The sequence below is a fragment of the Lampris incognitus genome, chromosome 1 (genome assembly GCF_029633865.1).
Source record: "Lampris incognitus isolate fLamInc1 chromosome 1, fLamInc1.hap2, whole genome shotgun sequence".
In the NCBI taxonomy this organism is placed as follows: Eukaryota; Metazoa; Chordata; class Actinopteri; order Lampriformes; family Lampridae; genus Lampris; species Lampris incognitus.
The window spans coordinates 125,228,417-125,245,856 of NC_079211.1; the positions used below are offsets into that span (position 1 = coordinate 125,228,417).

The 17,440-nt window shown below is 41.8% G+C and overlaps 2 protein-coding genes and 1 long non-coding RNA gene across 3 annotated transcripts in view; 2 read left to right on the forward strand and 1 right to left on the reverse strand.

Annotated features, from left to right (window-relative positions):
- Positions 1-637: 637 nt before the first annotated feature.
- slc2a11b (solute carrier family 2 member 11b) lies at positions 638-4,741 on the forward strand. The gene is made up of 12 exons (XM_056279459.1): positions 638-709; positions 864-962; positions 1,472-1,632; positions 1,779-1,903; positions 2,085-2,214; positions 2,389-2,537; positions 2,984-3,171; positions 3,379-3,489; positions 3,633-3,734; positions 4,125-4,200; positions 4,313-4,440; positions 4,541-4,741. The coding sequence occupies exons 1-12, from the start codon at positions 638-640 to the stop codon at positions 4,739-4,741; spliced, it is 1,542 nt and encodes a 513-aa protein (XP_056135434.1).
- Positions 4,742-7,018: 2,277 nt separating this feature from the next.
- rbm19 (RNA binding motif protein 19) lies at positions 7,019-17,420 on the forward strand. The gene is made up of 24 exons (XM_056275221.1): positions 7,019-7,133; positions 7,241-7,423; positions 7,548-7,661; positions 8,012-8,053; positions 8,291-8,495; positions 8,636-8,907; positions 9,057-9,116; positions 9,302-9,380; positions 9,499-9,570; positions 9,684-9,887; positions 9,988-10,118; positions 10,308-10,432; positions 10,562-10,658; positions 10,835-10,945; positions 11,108-11,308; positions 11,400-11,469; positions 11,605-11,768; positions 12,170-12,230; positions 12,966-13,045; positions 14,730-14,785; positions 15,432-15,548; positions 15,668-15,773; positions 16,708-16,828; positions 16,920-17,420. The coding sequence occupies exons 1-24, from the start codon at positions 7,098-7,100 to the stop codon at positions 17,000-17,002; spliced, it is 2,790 nt and encodes a 929-aa protein (XP_056131196.1). The 5' UTR covers positions 7,019-7,097; the 3' UTR covers positions 17,003-17,420.
- Positions 16,755-17,440, reverse strand: part of LOC130108352 (uncharacterized) — a 32,402-nt gene continuing 31,716 nt past the window's right edge. The window contains exons 2-3 of the long non-coding RNA XR_008809875.1: positions 17,325-17,367; positions 16,755-16,842 (exon numbers count right to left, since the gene is read on the reverse strand). This is a non-coding gene — a long non-coding RNA (uncharacterized LOC130108352). The remainder of the gene's footprint in view (positions 16,843-17,324; positions 17,368-17,440) is intronic.

Genomic DNA, 17,440 nt, shown 5'->3' on the forward strand with positions numbered 1-17,440 from the left:
AGAAAGCGTCAAGTCGAAGATCCAGTCAAGAAAATTATTTCGGTTGTGTACAATGTAATATATTTGGAAAACGTGTTTGTATTATATTGCTAGAGGTGCATAAGAAAATAAAAAAATTTAATGTCGAAGTTGTGCGCCTCCGGGCGTAGCGTCCCTCTCCCCGTCATTGCTGGGGAGAGGGCCGCCTGGGGTGCCCTACTTAGCTCGTTGCCACCGCGACCCGACCCCGGAGAAGCGGCTGTGAGATGAGATGAGATGAGATGAGATGAGATGAGATGAGATGAGATGAGATGAGATTAGATGATTTGGGCGCCCCCTAGAGCGTCTTACGCGCCTAGCATTTGCCTATAGTGCCTATGCAGCGGGTCAGCCCTGCTGATTTGGATCGTCTGAACAATTAATAACCGGAGTAATTCAGTTTTTGACACGCTGGGGACAATGGCTCGTCTGTGCGGTCTTCGGTGTATTTAGTGTGCACCCCGTCCTCCTCTTTGGGGTTTTTCTATTCGGACTTATTCTCTGCGAACAGGCTAGTCCCGCAGAACCAAAGACAGAGCCGTGCTGTCCTCTCGGGAGACTCCAAAGAACATTTGGATCGAAAAGTTGTAACTTAAACATCAAACATCGTGGCATCGGAATGGAAAAAGAATATGGAGAGGAATATGAACCTTTGCTTAAACACGCCAAAGAAACCAAGACAACATATGAGGTATGCTGTCCAGTGCGAATAAGAAGGAAAGAGATGCTGTTCGTTGAATGTGTTTCGATACTGTGACGACAAACTAAGTTGAATGGTAAGAGGCTGTACGCAGTTGTCGATGGTTGTTTCGACCATTAAACATGTGCCTCTGTTTTGATTACAGCGTCCTAGCAAATCACTGCTACTGGCTGTTTTTGCAGCTTGCATTGGAGGGACCTTTCAGTACGGCTATAACGTTTCGATAATCAATGCACCCACCAAGGTAAGAACCATAGGCTGTCCGCCTGGCTTTATACAACAGGTGGTTGAATGCCGAGCTCTGCAATCAATAGTCCTGTATATTAATGTTTCAGTGGTTTATGGGAAGATGCAAAGCCTTCATAAATACCCAAAGATATGATGCATTGTAATTGCGTAGCATTATCAGTTGTATTACTAGATCTGTCAATATTGTATAATGTTTCTGCTTCCTGGGAAGAACACCTTAATTTTGAATGGTTCCCGTTTGCCTGCATGCTTGTGAGAACACATGACTTATTTGTAGTGAACTATGTAAAATGAATTGACATGACTAGCATTTCTACTAATTCCTGGAAATGTTTGTTGTTCTCATCTCTGATATACAATTGTTGTCTGTTGGCCATCATGCAGTAATGCATTAGCATTCAAGATAACTGCTTTTTTTGTCTGTTACACCATGGCTTGATCTATCATTTCTGTTCAGTTGAAACTGATACACACAATATTGCCCCCCCCCCATCATTTCTCCAGAATGTGCAGAATTTCATCAACCAAACCTGGCTGGAGCGTTATCAAACTGAAATCTCAGAGCAAACTCTCACTGTGTTGTGGTCCACCATCGTCTCAATATTCACTGTAGGTGGGTTCATCGGAGCATCCATTGGTGGAACACTGTCCATTAAGCTTGGGAGGTATAGTCAAAAGGATTTATTCTTTCAAATTGTCATTTTTTTTCTGTTTAATTTTGCATTTTTCAACACCCCCCCTCAAAAAAAACCAAAACAAAAAAAGAAAAAACTAAAATGTACTCCACTCATGTTTATTCTGTCTGCTACAGGAAAGGGACGCTACTAGCCAATAATTCTGTTGCTATATGCGCTGCACTGCTGATGGGTGTGAGCTACCCTACAGGAATATTTGAATTACTCATCATTGGACGTTTTCTCACAGGAATAAATGCAGGCAAATATTTCACAAATACACTCACAAAGACCGCATTCCTAAGTGCCTACATTCCAATGAAGCATCTTTTGTGTGTGTGTGTGTGTGTGTGTGTGTGTGTGTGTGTGTGTGTGTGTGTGTGTGTGTGTGTGTGTGTGTGTGTGTGTGTGTGTGTGTGTGTAATATCTGATTATTTTGGCAGGCATTGGCATTTGTGTTCAGCCTCTGTATTTGGGGGAAATAGCTCCGACAGCACTTCGTGGCACTATGGCAATGGGAACCTCCATTTTCATCACCGGTGGGATCTTGACTGGACAAGTGATTGGTCTCAAGTAAGCTCTTCGTGTCCTCAGAACCTCTCAAAAGTTCTTCTTCATTTCGGAACCTATTGCTAGAATCTCCCATACAAGGTTTCTATCGCTGTCAATTTGGATTTGCTCATGCGATAATGTTTTTGGTTTTATTGATTCAAAACATGTTGAGGGGAAATGTGTCTTGTTTCACAGTGAGCTACTGGGTAAAGAAGAGTACTGGCCCATTTTGCTATCAACCACCTGTATCCCAGCGTTCATGCAGCTCCTAATCCTACCCTTCTTCCCAGAGAGCCCTCGCTACCTGCTTCTTGACAAAGGGGATGAAGAGGGCTGTACAAAGGGTAAAAACTGTCTGCGAACCTATGGTTCTTTTTTGGTGGTGGTGGTGGGTGGGGGGTTCTGCTCCCTCTTCTTACAGTGGTATGAAGTGGAAATATACCAGCGTTTTGGAAAGTGTCAAAATGTCATTAACGAATATTAAGAGGTTTTCTTTTTTTTTTCTTGCCATAATTGGTTTCATGTGATGCACATGACAGCATGGTTGAAAAGGTTGGAATTTCTGTTAATATCTGGGATCATCGCAGGTGATGATTCTGATAGACAAAATACAGTCATGTGACCAATTTTAAGTAATACCATGATAATGTGCGAGGAATTGTCTCGTGTTGAAATCCTCTGAGATTATCCAAGAAGATGTCTTGCTTGATTAGCAAAGGCAGACAAAGGAAGTTTGTAGACTAGTTTGGCCATGTGGGTGACTCGTGTCTCGTGTTTCCTGTCTGTATAGCCCTGGAGCAACTGCATGGTTTAGATAAGTGTGGTGGTGAGAGAGAGGATATGGAGAGAGAAAGGAACGCGATGGTAGGAGTCCGGGCCAAGAAACCCTGGGAGCTGTTCACCGATCGCAGTCTGCGTTGGCAACTTCTCACCATCGTCCTGCTGAACTCTGCACAGCAGCTTAACGGCATCAATGCTGTACGACCCTTTTAAATCTGCAGTCTTACAATTCTGAATGGACTCTAGGCGGGTGCTTCCATCACTGTCAGCAAATAATCACTCTGGAGACTTTCCATAAAAACACGAATAAAATCAACAAATATGGCTTTTGTTTGCTCCTTTGCAAAGCTGTTATCGTAAGGCATCCACATTCTTACAAAGTGCTCTTGTTTCTGTTTATTGCAGATATATTTCTATGCAGATTACGTCTTCACTCGGTCTGGCATCCCAGTTGATAAAATACCATACGTGACTGTAGGCACAGGTGTCTGCGAATGTGTTACTGCTTTAACCTGTGTAAGTACCATACCAGATAGCTGCCATACCTTGAGCTGTGCCCTGGTTCCCTGTAGTACTGTAATGTCCTGCAATACACAAGTCTTAAAAGTTTTTGGGCACCTCTTGCTTGTGTGAGCTCATGACATGCCGTGTCTTACCAGGGCATACTTATTGAGCGACTGGGAAGGAAAGCGCTCATCCTGGGAGGGTACACTCTGATGGGCATCTGCTGCATTTTATTTACTTTGACCCTCACCTTCCAGGTAACTAATGTAAATGTTAAGACTATGCACTGTAAGGAAGAAGATGTACCCAACATCTCTTCACATATTGTACACGTCTATTATACTACAATTTTTTTATTGTAAGTCTTGAGGATTGGCTGTATTTACATGATATTTGTTTGATGGCTGTCTGCACTGAATGTGAGTTGCACAACTCTGGTTTTCAATTGTGATGTACCTTTTTCTTTTACCATGCCATTTGTATTGAAAATATGAAAATATTTCTGATATCAGCTGTCTCTCCAAAAGACACATACCCACACCCCCAGCCCCGCTCCATGGAAACATTCATAAAACACTTCAAAATACTAAACCCTGACACGTGTTAACAGCTCACAGAATGCTTTTGTGTGATTTCTGTCCTCAAAGGCTGCCAGCCCATTTGTGCCTTACCTAAGCATGGCCTGTGTTTTCGCCTTTATCCTAAGTTTTGGTTTAGGACCAGGTAACTGACCAAATTATCTCTAATTTACACGCATTCTCCATTTATTCTCCTGGAAACACCGTAGGTCTATGTGTTTATCAGAAATATCCTGTGTTGCGTCGTCTTCCCACAGGTGGTGTGACGAACATCTTGACCACAGAATTATTCACACAAGCCACGCGCCCTGCTGCATACATGATTGCCGGATTTGTGAGCTGGTTTAGCTTCTTCTTCATAGGCATGCTGTTCCCGTTCATTGTGGTGGGTGCCTGAAGTAATGATGTTTGTGGGATCACCAACCAGATATGAGATAAAAGGATGGGGTCAGTCTAACCAATATTATGTTTTTTTTTCTCCATAGACTGGGCTGCAGCAATTCTGTTTCCTGGTTTTCTTAGGCATCTGCTGTTTAGTAGGAAGCTACATATTCCTTGTTCTGCCTGAAACCAAGAACAAAACTTTCCTGGAAATCTACGATGATTTCCAATCCAAAAACAAGAGGAATGCCCCTAATAATGATGGCTCAAGGACAACAGTATTGTTAACCCTACTCAGAAACTGAGTTCTTCTTTAACACACACACACGCACGCACGCACGCACGCACGCACACACACACACACACACACACACACACGCGCACGGCGGCATGGTGGCGCAGTGGTTAGTGCGGTCGCCTCACAGCAAGAAGGGCCTGGGTTTGGGCTGGGGTAGTCCAACCTTGGCGGGTCGTCCCAGGTCATCCTCTGTGTGGAGTTTGCATGTTCTCCCTGTGTCTGCTCCCACAGTCCAAAGACATGTAGGTCAGGTGAATTGGTCATACTAAATTGTCCCTAGGTATGAATGTGTGTGTGTGTGTGGGGGGGGTGGAGTGGGGGGGGGCCCTGTGATGGCCTGGGTGTCCAGGGTGTCTCCCCACCTGCCGCCCAATGACTGCTGGGATAGACTCCAGCGTCCTTGAGAGCAGGATAAGCGGTTTGGATAATGAATGGATGGCTATATACTCACCAATGTAAAATGGAGAGCTTATCCGGCTATATTTGTTGAGCAAAGTTGAAATATTGGCACGAGTATTTTCACAACTGTCATTCCCACAGGTTGCTGGTGGTCCAATAAACACACTCAAAACAAGAAGCCACTTTTTTCTTTTTAAAATCCAAATGTTAAAATGATTCCATCTCACTAATTTTTGCATTCCCTAATTCAGGGACGCAAACGCTTTCATTTCTCCAACTCTTTTCATTTCAATGACGCCATAATTTATGTGCATTAGGCCGACTCCAATATGACACTATTTTATCAGAAGCAGATAGAAGATAGGCCCAATTCAGTACAGATCTGCCTTAAGTGGGGAAGACATCAGTGAATTGAACCCAGTTCTCAAGTGATAGTTAAAGAGGTGGGTATACTACAAAGAAGGTGGGCAGATTACTGAGGAGGAAGTGGGCACACTCTCCCATATATTTTAATGGCTATAAGGCTGGTGGGTGGGTATACTCCAGATTGCCAGAAGAAGAGATGGGGTATACCTGCGTATTCCCTCAACTGCACCGCTGATTGAACCAATAAAACATCTTGTGTATTCTCTAAGATCAACAATTCTTTCCGTCCATTCGTTTCTTGTTATATTTTAGTTTTAAATCAGAAACTTTTATCGGAGCGGCACGGTGGCGCAGTGGTTAGCGCGGTCGCCTCACAGCAAGAAGGTCCAGGGTTCGAGCCCCCGGGTAGTCCAACCTTGGTGGGTGATCCCGGGTTGTCCTCTGTGTGGAGTTTGTATGTTCTCCCCGTGTCTGCGTGGGTTTCCTCCGGGGGCTCCGGTTTCCTCCCACAGTCCAAAGACATGTAAGTCGGGTGAATTGCCCGTACTAAATTGTCCCAAGAGTGTGTGTGTGTGTGTGTGTGTGTGTGTGTGTGTGTGTGTGTGTGTGTGTGTGTGTGTGTGTGTGTGTGTGTGTGTGTGTGTGTCGCCCGGCCCGCCCGCCCTGTGATGACCTGTCCAGAGTGTCTCCCCGCCTGCCACCCAATGACTGCTGGAATAGGCTCCTGAGAGCAGGATAAGCGGTTAAGATAACGGATGGATGGAAATTCTTTTACCGTCACTATGAATTTAGCTTGGCGATTATGGTGCAATAGAAAAAAAATACTGTCGGATAAAATATGAGATATACATAAAAAAGATTAAAAAAACAGCAAAAAGTAAAAAGTACAATTTTATATACAGACCGCAATATGTGTGTGTGTGAGGGCAGACCCAGCCACTAAGGATGCACAAGCCAGTATTCTTAATGCCGGTCCCAAGCCCGGATAAAGGGGGAGGGTTGCGTCAAGAAAGGGCATCCAGCGTAAAACCGACGTTGATTAGTCCGGTGCAGGGATGATTAGTCCAACTACAACAGGGAAGAAACTATTATTGTGGCGCGAGGTTTTTTCCTTCACCGTATTTTGTCCACTTTGTTGAAGGCATCATGCACTGCTGATGGATGCTGGGAGGAGTGGGGGGGGGGGGGTGAGGGGAATGCGTCTTTCTGCGGTTAGCGTCACTGGACAGCAGGAAGAGATACTTAACAGTGTATAATTTATCTACACTAAACTCGCTCCTTTGCTTCTGTTCTCAGCCAAACACAAACAAACCCAAAAAAGAAGAGAAGTCAGTTTGAACCCCCCCCCCCCGCTAATATTATTAATCGACTCTGTGTGTGTGTTTGAGGGGGGGGGGGTCTAGCTGTTTATGGTGAACGTAGACGGCCCCTGAGAGCGCCATCCGGACCTCTGTGTGTGACTAGTCTGGTCTGGAGTACCCGGATGGAAGAAGCCCCTCCTCCTCTAAATGGCGACCTAGATAGATCGACATGCTTGTTTGTTGACATTCGCTTAAACTCAAGTTTCTGTTCATTTTGAGTATATACTGCCGACAACCATGTCGAGACTCATCGTAAAAAACCTTCCCAATGGGGTAAGTAATCCGCCTAGAAAACATTTGCTCGATTTACTCTGTGACGAGCTTGCTGTTGTAAAATCGTAATTTAAGATGAGCACTTGATAACTGTCAATTACTTGTAGATGAAGGAGGAACGGTTCCGAGGGATGTTTGCTGCATTTGGGACCCTGACAGACTGCTCTCTGAAGTTTACTAAGGATGGCAAGTTTCGTAAGTTCGGTTTTGTCGGTTTCAAAACTGAGGAAGATGCGGACAGGGCGATGAAACATTTCAACAAGAGCTTCGTAGACACATCTCGAGTGACGGTACTAAAAACCATTTGTCCAATTGGTTTCAGTGTTAACCTAAGCGTCACTTGATCGCTTGATACATATTTGCAGATGATTCTCTTAAAATCTGAAATCAGAGACCTGCTTCTTTTCTTTGCAGGTGGAGATGTGCAAGGCCTTTGGAGACCCCACTAAAGCAAAAGCTTGGAGCAAATACACCCAGAGGTCAGACCCAAGCTTATCCACTGATCCAGCTGAAAAAGAAACCAAGAAGGTAAAGTAAGCAGCAGTAAAACCAGAGAGAACAACCTAAAAGCCTTGTTTCCCTTTGCACTGTTACAGTAATACCAGATTCAATTCTTTTTCTATCTTGATTTGAACATTATGTAGTCTTATGAATCCATTAAAGACAAGGTGTCTAAGGACCATTAATGAAATAATAATTTCTTTTCCGTTAAATTATATAGCGTCAGGAATTGGAAGTTGCTGTTTTGTTTTATAATTATTGTTACTCTCTGGAGTTTAAGTTTCACCCAACTGACTGAAGCTGTGGTAGCTGTTCATCATAATATGCTGCTAACTGGAACTGCAACAAGTCTCTTGTTCTTTCTGGTCTTGTCATAGAAAAAGAATCAGAAAAAAGATGACACCAGTGTTCTGGGCAAAGTAAGTCATTCTTATTTGTTTTAACAAATAATTAACTGAAAAACAAGAAAAGATTTCATATTAGAGTTTGATATATAACATGGAACCTATGCCAGTCTTGATTTTAGAGTTACAAGTTAAGAACAGTGTGTCAGGCACCAATTTACCATTATTAAGTGTAATTACTGCTGTAATTAACTATTAAATGTCATAAATAACTGTCCTTTGTGTATTTCTGGATGCTTGTGTGCCTGTCAGCTTGAGGAGGACCAGGCTTTCAAGGAGTTTATGTCAGTGCACCAGAACCGCAGTCAAGTGCCTATCTGGGCCAATGATGCAATGCAATTGGCTGTCCCTGGCACTGGAGAGGAAAAGACTCAGACAAAGAAGAAACCTGCCTCTGATGATTACCTAAATTTTGATTCAGACCAATCTGAAGATGAGGATGATAGTGAAGATACAGGTAGTCAATGGTAGCTTCTTCTTAATGAGTAAATTGTGTGTGTGTGTGTGTGTGTGTGTGTGTGAGCGAGAGCGAGAGCGAGAGTGAGTGAGTGAGTAGAGAGTGAGAGAGATGTCTAAAGAGTCTGTTCTCACTTCCAGATGCCCCCAAAGACGCTCTTAAATCTGAATTGTCTGATATGGAGTATCTGCGCTCCAAAATGGCCCAGACAAAGAGCAACTTGGCGCAGAGTGTAGAAACACATAAAGATGAAGATATCGATGATGATGATGAAGAGGATGAATGCGGTACTGTGCTTCAGGCAGACAGTGCCTATGACAGTGGAGATAAAGACAACACCCCAAAGGCCGAAACTTCAATCTCCTCTATGAATAAGAAACAAAGCAAAACCAATAAAACTGCCAAACAGGAGGTGAGTGTGCAGACAACTCAGGCTTTTCTTTCTACATGTGAAATAGTAGTATTCAGTAAAACACAGTATTTGTTGTAAACACCATTGGTTTATGACGCTCAACCACACCCCTATCCCTTCTTCCTCTGTCTATCCCCTACCTTCCCTAGATTGAGCCTACCACAGATTTCACAGTGAAACTAAGAGGAGCCCCTTTCAATGTCAAAGAGGTAAGTGATACCTTAATGTTAGAAAAGACTGGAAATCAGAAAAAAATAGGTAAAATAGAGTCCTGTAGAACATAACCTACCTGAAAGCAGCAAAAATGAGGTAAAAGCGATTCCTGTAGAAAATAACCAATCTGTTCAAATATTCATATTTAAGATGCTGGCTTTTTTATGTGTGATCTTAATAGCAACAAGTACGAGAGTTCATGACACCACTGAAGCCTGCAGCCATCAGAATTGGAAAGAATGAAAGTGGTAACAGAACAGGTGTGTGGCTGAAAGCATCTGCAAAAAATTTTCAGATTTTTTAAAAAATAGGGTGTATGTAGGTGTATTTGTAGTCTATGCCTATCCTGCATGGATGTTTTGTATGCGTTTGTATCAGGTTATGTATATGTGGACCTGCACTCAGAGGAAGAAGTGGAAAAGGCCTTAAAAAAGAATAAAGATTACATGGGTGAGTAAGATATATACCATATTTTATGCAAGTTTGTTCTCATGGTTGATGCTGCTATGTATGCATATTGTTTTTCTGACTGAAGTTGATGTGCCCTCTGTATGCGTTTTTAGGGGGGCGCTACATTGAAGTATTCCGTGTGGATGCATGGAAAGGCCGGAGGGACAGACAGGAAAAGGAAATTGACAGGAACTTCACCAGGAAGCTGAAGGAGGATGAGGAAGAGGAAGATGTGTCAGAGTCAGGGCGACTTTTCATCAGAAACCTTCCTTACACGTGCACTGAGGAGGAGATCAAAGACCTTTTTACCAAACATGGTGTGTTAAAATGTACATCGACAGGCAAATGTGCACATAACCTTGCAGTCGCACACAAACGAATTGATGACCTCTTTCCATAAATCTACATTGTCTACAGGTCCCTTATCTGAAGTGCTCTCCCCCATTGACAACCTAACCAAGAAGTCTAAAGGATTTGCCTTTGTCACATACATGATTCCAGAGAATGCTGTAACAGCTCTGGCTCAGTTAGATGGACACATCTTTCAGGTAACTCAAACTCCAACTGATATTTGAGATGTCGTTTTACGCGAAAGATTAAACATTTAAAGAGGAAGTAAACACTCATTTTTAGCCTGAGGTGTGGCCTCTTTTTTGAAGTTGAATTTGAAGTCATGAACTCGAATGTAAAACAATAGGCAAGTGAGCCATAAATGTATATGTCTCATATTTTTTTAGGGCAGGATGCTTCACCTGCTACCCTCCACTGTGAAGAAAGAAACTGAATCCTCAGACTCGGTTGGCCCTGGCTCCTCGTCTTATAAACGGCAAAGAGATGCTAAAAGCAAAGCTGCAAGCTCTAGGTGCGCATGCCCTTACACAGCTCTTTTGTATAAAAGTATCTTAAATCAGTTGTCAGTTCTTTCTGCTATACTGCACCAGCGAGGTCTTATTTCTGACCTTTGCATCTCTTAATTCTCTTACCTTTGCAGCTCCCACAACTGGAATACCCTATTTTTGGGCACAAGTGCAGTGGCAGATACCATTGCTGAGAAATACAACACCACCAAAAGCAAAGTTCTGGACCATGTGAGGAGCACTACCAATCCAGTGTCATTCAGATCCATAAACACCATTACTTGGACAGCATATTTCATGTTCCCACCCCCAATATACACCCCATGTGGGTCATCAAGCATGATAAATATTCTGAAATGGCTTTTAAATGTACTATCTGCTTGTCTGGTCTTTGTCTCTCCCTGCAGGAGTCAAAGGGTAGTGTTGCTGTGAGGATGGCTCTAGGAGAGACCCAGATTGTCCAGGAGACTCGCCAATTCTTACTGGACAACAGTGTGTGTCTGGATTCCTTCAGCCAAGTAAGTTTAGGGTGGTTTTGTGTCTCTTACCCCCTTTTCTCTTACAAAAGGTGCAACAGTATACTACGGATGTTTGTTTTTTAATTAAAGTTAGAAAGCTTTTATCTTGGTCTCTGTATATCATTCGAATACATTTCTGTGTGGACTTTAACTTGTACCCAGGCAGCAGCTGCAAGGAGCACAAGTGTGATCTTGGTGAAAAATCTTCCAGCAGGGGTGACTGCGTCAGAGCTGGAGGCCCTATTCTCACCCCATGGCTCTTTGGGCCGAGTTCTGCTGCCTCCCTCCGGACTCACTGCCATCATAGAGTTCCTGGAACCAACTGAAGCTAAACGGGCCTTCACCAGGCTGGCCTACAGCAAGGTGTGTATGGTTTTTCACCAAAACTGAACACTGCAACATGTATTAAGGTCGACGACCTATACTCAGTGCGTATCTCCTAATTTCTTTCTAGTTCCATCACATCCCGCTGTATTTGGAGTGGGCCCCTGTAGGTGTGTTTACAACAGCCAAACCCAACTCAGGTAGTGTACATCACATGCACGACAACACATACATACCTAAGACCTGCTTTCTTTTTTGACCCACTGTGTTTTCCTATAGATAAGTATTTCTTCACAAATGAAAACGATTATTTGAATAATCAGAACATCTTTCAGATCTGTCCAACCCCGAAACCCAAGCAACAGCAAAAGATGGGGTAGTGGGGGAGGTGAGCAAAGAAGAAGAGGATGATGAAGAGGATGGTGAAGAGGATGTTCCTGGTGCAACACTCTTCATAAAGAACCTTAATTTCAGCACTACAGAGGAGAAACTAAGAGAGGTGGGGCAAGTTAGGAATAAGACTCTCACATCAAGCAATGAGTGATGGATAGACTGATGTAATTGATATATTAATTAAAAGATAGTTATTAATTAGAAGCTAAAGACCCAGCTCTTTCTCGAACGCCTCCACACCTGATGGTATTAGTAAAAATTTTAAAAATCGCTTCTATGCACCCTATGCATTGCCTTTGTTCACTGCCTGTTGACAACAATGTCCTATTGGACTTGAACCTAGTTTTTTTTTTTTTTTTTTACACTTACTTGCGTTGTTGCCTCCTGACTAGATCCTTGCTTGTGTTGGTATTAACTCTCAGATGTACAATTGCTTTGGATAAAAGCGTCTGCTAAATGAAATTGTAACATTGTAAAATTAATCAAAAAATGATTGGATCATTGCAGACATTCTCCAAATGTGGCATGGTGAAGACCTGCACCATCTCCAAGAAGAAAGATAGAACAGGTACTGAACCATCACAGCAGTATCTATCGCACACTTAGATTGATAGAGCATGTTTTAAAACAACTTCCACTTCAATAACATTTGGTGACCAATGACAAGAAATTCCAACTGCATTGTACTGCCATTCTCTGACTATCAAAGGGGTAAATTAGTAGCAATGAAAATAAAAGTGTCTGTAACCTATTTTACCTGTGAATAGGCTTAATCCAATGCATTTATCCAACTTTGACAGCTTGTACCCTGCTTAGGCTATTTGCATTTCTGTCTTTTCTAGCTATTAGGCACAGTTTAGGTAAAAGAAGAGAGTGATGTTTTGGATGTAAATGGACACAAAGGATGGATTATTTTAGCTAATATACAGAGTTTTTTTGGAGGGGTTATGCCACAAGGAGTTCCTAACACACTCCTTTCATTTTATTGAATAATGGTGAAGTTAAAAACTGAGTGCAGCAGAAAAAAAAGTGTGATGGTAATTCACATGACTTATCAACAGTGATTAGCAATGCTTTGCTGCATCATGACGCAAAGTCTTAGTATACCCGTGCAGTGCTAATAATCCATCTGAGATGACTGGAGAGTCTCAGAATTAATCACCCAAAAGTGTCGGATTCTTTTGTAAAGAACAATAAATACTTATTGTGTGTTTTTTAAAATGTATGTTTCAAGACCTACCTGTGACGAGCAGTTGAAACCCTGTATAGGAATGACTTAATAACATTGTTATTTTAATCCCAGGGAAGCTGTTGTCCATGGGCTATGGTTTTATCCAATATCAAACTGCTGAAGCAGCAAAGAAGGCCATGAAGCAGCTACAGGTATCAACCCCGTATACCCATTCACACTCAGTATAACCTCTCTCTGGTTTTAGGGACGGTACCTGGGAAAGAAAGAGGGGTAGGAGGTGTTCTAATGAATCAGCCAGTAAAGAGCATTACATCTGGGTTCAGGCCTGATCACAGCATCCTGAGTTTAAATCTGGTTTGGGACCCCTGCTGCACCTCTCCCTCCCCCATCCTGTACTTCCTGTTTCTCTCCATTTTATCATTAAAAACTAAGACTGCCAAAATTATGTTATAAATATAATATTATATATACACACATACATATATATATATACTATATATACACACACATACATATATATATATACATACACACACACACACACATATATATATATACACACACGCACACACACACATATATATATACACTCACACACATATTCATACATTCATACATTCATATATATATATATATATATATATATAAAATCCAGTGAGTCAAGTAAATTCTTTATGAGACAGTACAAGCCTGTTTCATGCCATAAGCAATCATCAGCTGTCAATAAAGCTACTCGGGAAAGGACATACCTTTTACTGCCCTGTCACGCTCATCACATGTACAACGTCCAGAGGGGAAGGGAGAGGTGCGACATTCAAAAATTCAAAAACACATGATCGCTGACGGTCCAATGGGGGGGGTGTTGGTATTTGTCTATTGGCATGACTTATTTATAATTGCAAAATAGGTGCTTATATCCATGTCTGCAACTGCTGGCCAATTCATTCCTGTTATTCAACGTGGACATTTCTGGTTTTAATGGCTTAAAGATGTTACATTCTTTAAACGGTTGTTTCTAAAGCTACACGTGTGTGCATTAAACCTCTTTTTGAATGTTCCCTCTGTTAGACCGACGTAAGCCTCTAATGACAATGGCAAAATAGAGACTTACGTCGGTCTAACAGAGGGAACATTCAAAAAGAGGTTTAATGCACACACGTGTAGCTTTAGAAACAACCATTTAAAGAATGTAACATCTTTAAGCCGTTATATTTGGTCACTGGCGGACAGAAACATTAATTATTCAACCACCTGGAAAATCCTCCCAAAGAACAAAGCATATTCAACCAGCAGTAAAATGTGCAATCTATGTCCACCTGAAAAATATTTCATCATTTGCAAACCAGAAATGTCCACATTGAATCACAGGAATGAATTGGCCAGCAGTTGCAGACATACATTTTGTAATTATAAACAAATCATACCAACAGACAAATACCAACCAACCCCCCCCCCCCATTGGACCGTTAGCGATCACGTGTTTTTGAATTTTTGAATGTCGCACCTCTCCCTTCCCCATTGGACATTGTGCACGTGATGTGCATGACGAGGCAGTAAATGGTATGTTCTTACCCGAGTGGCTTTATTGACAGCTGATGATTGCTTATGGCATGAAACAGGCTTGTACTGTCTCATAAAGAATTTACTTGACTCACTTGATTAATTTGCTCCTTATTTGTTGAGCACTTTCCCTACCATTGAGTGTTTCTTTTAACAGTTATATATTATATATATATATATATATACATACATACACACACACACACACACACACACACACACACACATAGCCTGCAGTGACCTGTCAGGCTTTTCACCCATGTCCTTCTTTGCTAAACTTGCTAAATGTGATTTCTCTCCTTCAACTTTTGCCAGCATTGTAGTGTTGATGATCACGAGTTAGAGCTGAAGATTTCTGAGAAAGCCACACGGTAAGATGCATCTAAATAGAGAATTTAATCACATATCTGTAAAAGGTAGTGCTGATGATGGTGATGGTAGGGTTGTTAGCCCTGCATCTGCTGTGACAGAAATGAACTGACTAGCTTGTATTCCATATTCAAACTAAAGTCATATACCCTGTTCAGTCATAATGAGCCAAATATTAGCATGTTGGAATCAGTAGCAGACAATGTGCATATATTTGGTTTGAAAACATTATTGAAACTGAAAACTTGGAAGTTGTATTTTCTTCATATTATACTGCTGTCTTGATGTTAAAAAGAAAATAATGTTTAGAATACTTGTTCTTAAGCCTTTGGGGAACACATTATACCACTATATGTCAGCAGTAATGAGTAAACCAGTGTCATCGCTATTAAATCTTGTGGTGCTCTCTAAATGCTAACTTCGAAAGAAAAAACAAATCCCAGTAGGTCATTGCCCCATCCATGCATGCATATCAGACTATGGTAAGAAGGCTGTTACTGCAGAAAAAAATATTTTGGTATTCAAAAATGCTATTTATTCCAATCTATTGGCTGGATCCTTGAGGTTATTGAGCAGTGTGGCTGTCTGACTGGTGGTTGGCCATCACTACTACCCTCACTAATTAGTCTCTCCCATCTCCTCCTGTAGTTCTGTTGAAATATCACACAAGAAAAGGCAAGCTGAAAAGAAGCAGACGGGATCCAAGATCCTTGTGCGCAATGTCCCCTTCCAAGCTTCCGTCAGGGAAATTCGAGAGCTCTTTTGGTATATACGCACACACACACACACACACACACACTCACTCTAACACATGAGATTTTTGCTGTTTGGATTGTGTGATACAAAAAAGAATAATGGCTTAACTTTGTTCCCTCTCCTCCCAGTACGTTTGGAGAGCTGAAGACGGTTCGTCTTCCAAAGAAAGCCACTGGGTCAGGGAATCATAGGGGGTTCGGCTTCATCGACTTCCTCACCAAACAGGATGCCAAAGTAAGTATATACATTTTTTTTTAAACAGTCTTTCTCAGAATAGGTAAGGTTTTAGAAATTCACTGAAGAAATGTAGAGCCATTTAGAGAGTAGGTACCTATAGAATAGTACATTAGAACAATAGTACAATATATTCTAAGCAGGGACGGCAGGTCTTTTACAATAAAAATGAGAAAATTATTGTTAAAAAAAACCTTAGAACAGATTGCTTTAAATTTTGATGGAACCTAGAGCAGCAACGGCACCACACCAAATAGTCACAAGAAAAACACAGGATATATCTAAATGGGCTTATTTTTTACAGCCCAAACACAGTAGCATCAGCTTCCATTTGTCTTCGTAGTAAGTGAGTGACAGGCGTTGTGACACGCCCTCTTGATTTGCTGATCATTCAGGCTAAATACATTCAGCCCTCAGGGCACTGACTTTTGACCAATGACAGCAGACATACAGAGTAATGGTACGTACAGTTTGGTGCTGCTTGTTCAGGAGTGGGGAGAGGAAGGTTAGCACGGGCGTTCGCATGAACGAGTTGGATTATTTAATTTATCATCCATTTTCTTTGATGCCTTTAGAAGAAAAATTGGAAGTGAAAATACTGGGGACACATCGTCCAAACGATGTTCAAATAACAAATGGACAAACAACATAATCTTAAGTTTGTGTTACTTGGTTTCAAGAGAAAAGAATAGAGTTTTTTGGTATCAGGCCATTCTTGTGGGTACTTCTCTCTAGTGTTGTTGCAGAGCACTTGCTATAACAAGCTATATAGTGTCGCTGCTGTTGGTATCTCAGATGTGATGCTGTTGTTGCTGCATCGTGAACTATTGATGGGTATAATGCATTTGTTAGCCCACCCACCCAATGTCACAATCAGCCATCACTGACTCTGTGTGCATTGCTCATAAAAGTACTATGTTGCTGTTTCTTTTAGAAAGCATTCGCTGCACTGTGTCACAGCACTCATCTGTATGGGAGACGCCTCGTTCTGGAGTGGGCTGACACTGAAGACACAGTGGAGACGTTGAGGCGGAAAACAGCTGAGCATTTTCATGGTAACACCACCAGCCTTGATAAGAAAACACAAATGCATTACATTGTTGAAATGACAGCTGTGTTTGCCCTATATTTTTCTTTCCCTCACAGTGGTTCCCAAAAAACAACGAAAGGCAGAGATGTTGGGGGAGATTCTGGAGAAAATGGAAACTGCAGGGGTTGATGAGAACTGACGCCTCTAAACCTTGTTCCACTGTCATGATCTTCAGACAACCTATAACAGAGCTACTCTCTCATTCCGTGTTGACATGACGAAGCACAGGATATACTATATGGACCTGGAATAGAATATGCAGGAACAAACTGAAATGTATTTATAAAACAGCTAAAGGGCTGTTATAAAACTTCTGTCACCTCTTGAATCTCCTCTCTGATTGCTGATTTTTGGCACAGTGTTTTGCACTGAAGAGAGAAAATGGACTGTGATATTTTTTAACACAATATAATTTTATGCTTTACAGTATGGTTTATTTCGACTGTCATTTTAATACTTACAGTTGTAAACCACTTAAGGTTATCCGTTGAGATGGACAAGGCACTGTAGGAGGAGAGAATGCTATGTGACATGGATATTAAACTGACAAAGAGAAGTATGCTCAAGTCGGGCACTG

Coding starts and splice junctions, on each gene's coding strand:
- slc2a11b (XM_056279459.1), top strand. CDS start 638: ATGGAAAAAGAATATGGAGAGGAATATGAACCTTTGCTTAAACACGCC. Junction 1,633..1,778: donor CTGTCCATTAAGCTTGGGAG/GTATAGTCAAAA, acceptor TGTCTGCTACAG/GAAAGGGACGCTACTAGCCA. Junction 3,172..3,378: donor AGCTTAACGGCATCAATGCT/GTACGACCCTTT, acceptor TGTTTATTGCAG/ATATATTTCTATGCAGATTA.
- rbm19 (XM_056275221.1), top strand. CDS start 7,098: ATGTCGAGACTCATCGTAAAAAACCTTCCCAATGGG. Junction 7,134..7,240: donor TAAAAAACCTTCCCAATGGG/GTAAGTAATCCG, acceptor AATTACTTGTAG/ATGAAGGAGGAACGGTTCCG. Junction 12,231..12,965: donor CAAGAAGAAAGATAGAACAG/GTACTGAACCAT, acceptor TTTTAATCCCAG/GGAAGCTGTTGTCCATGGGC.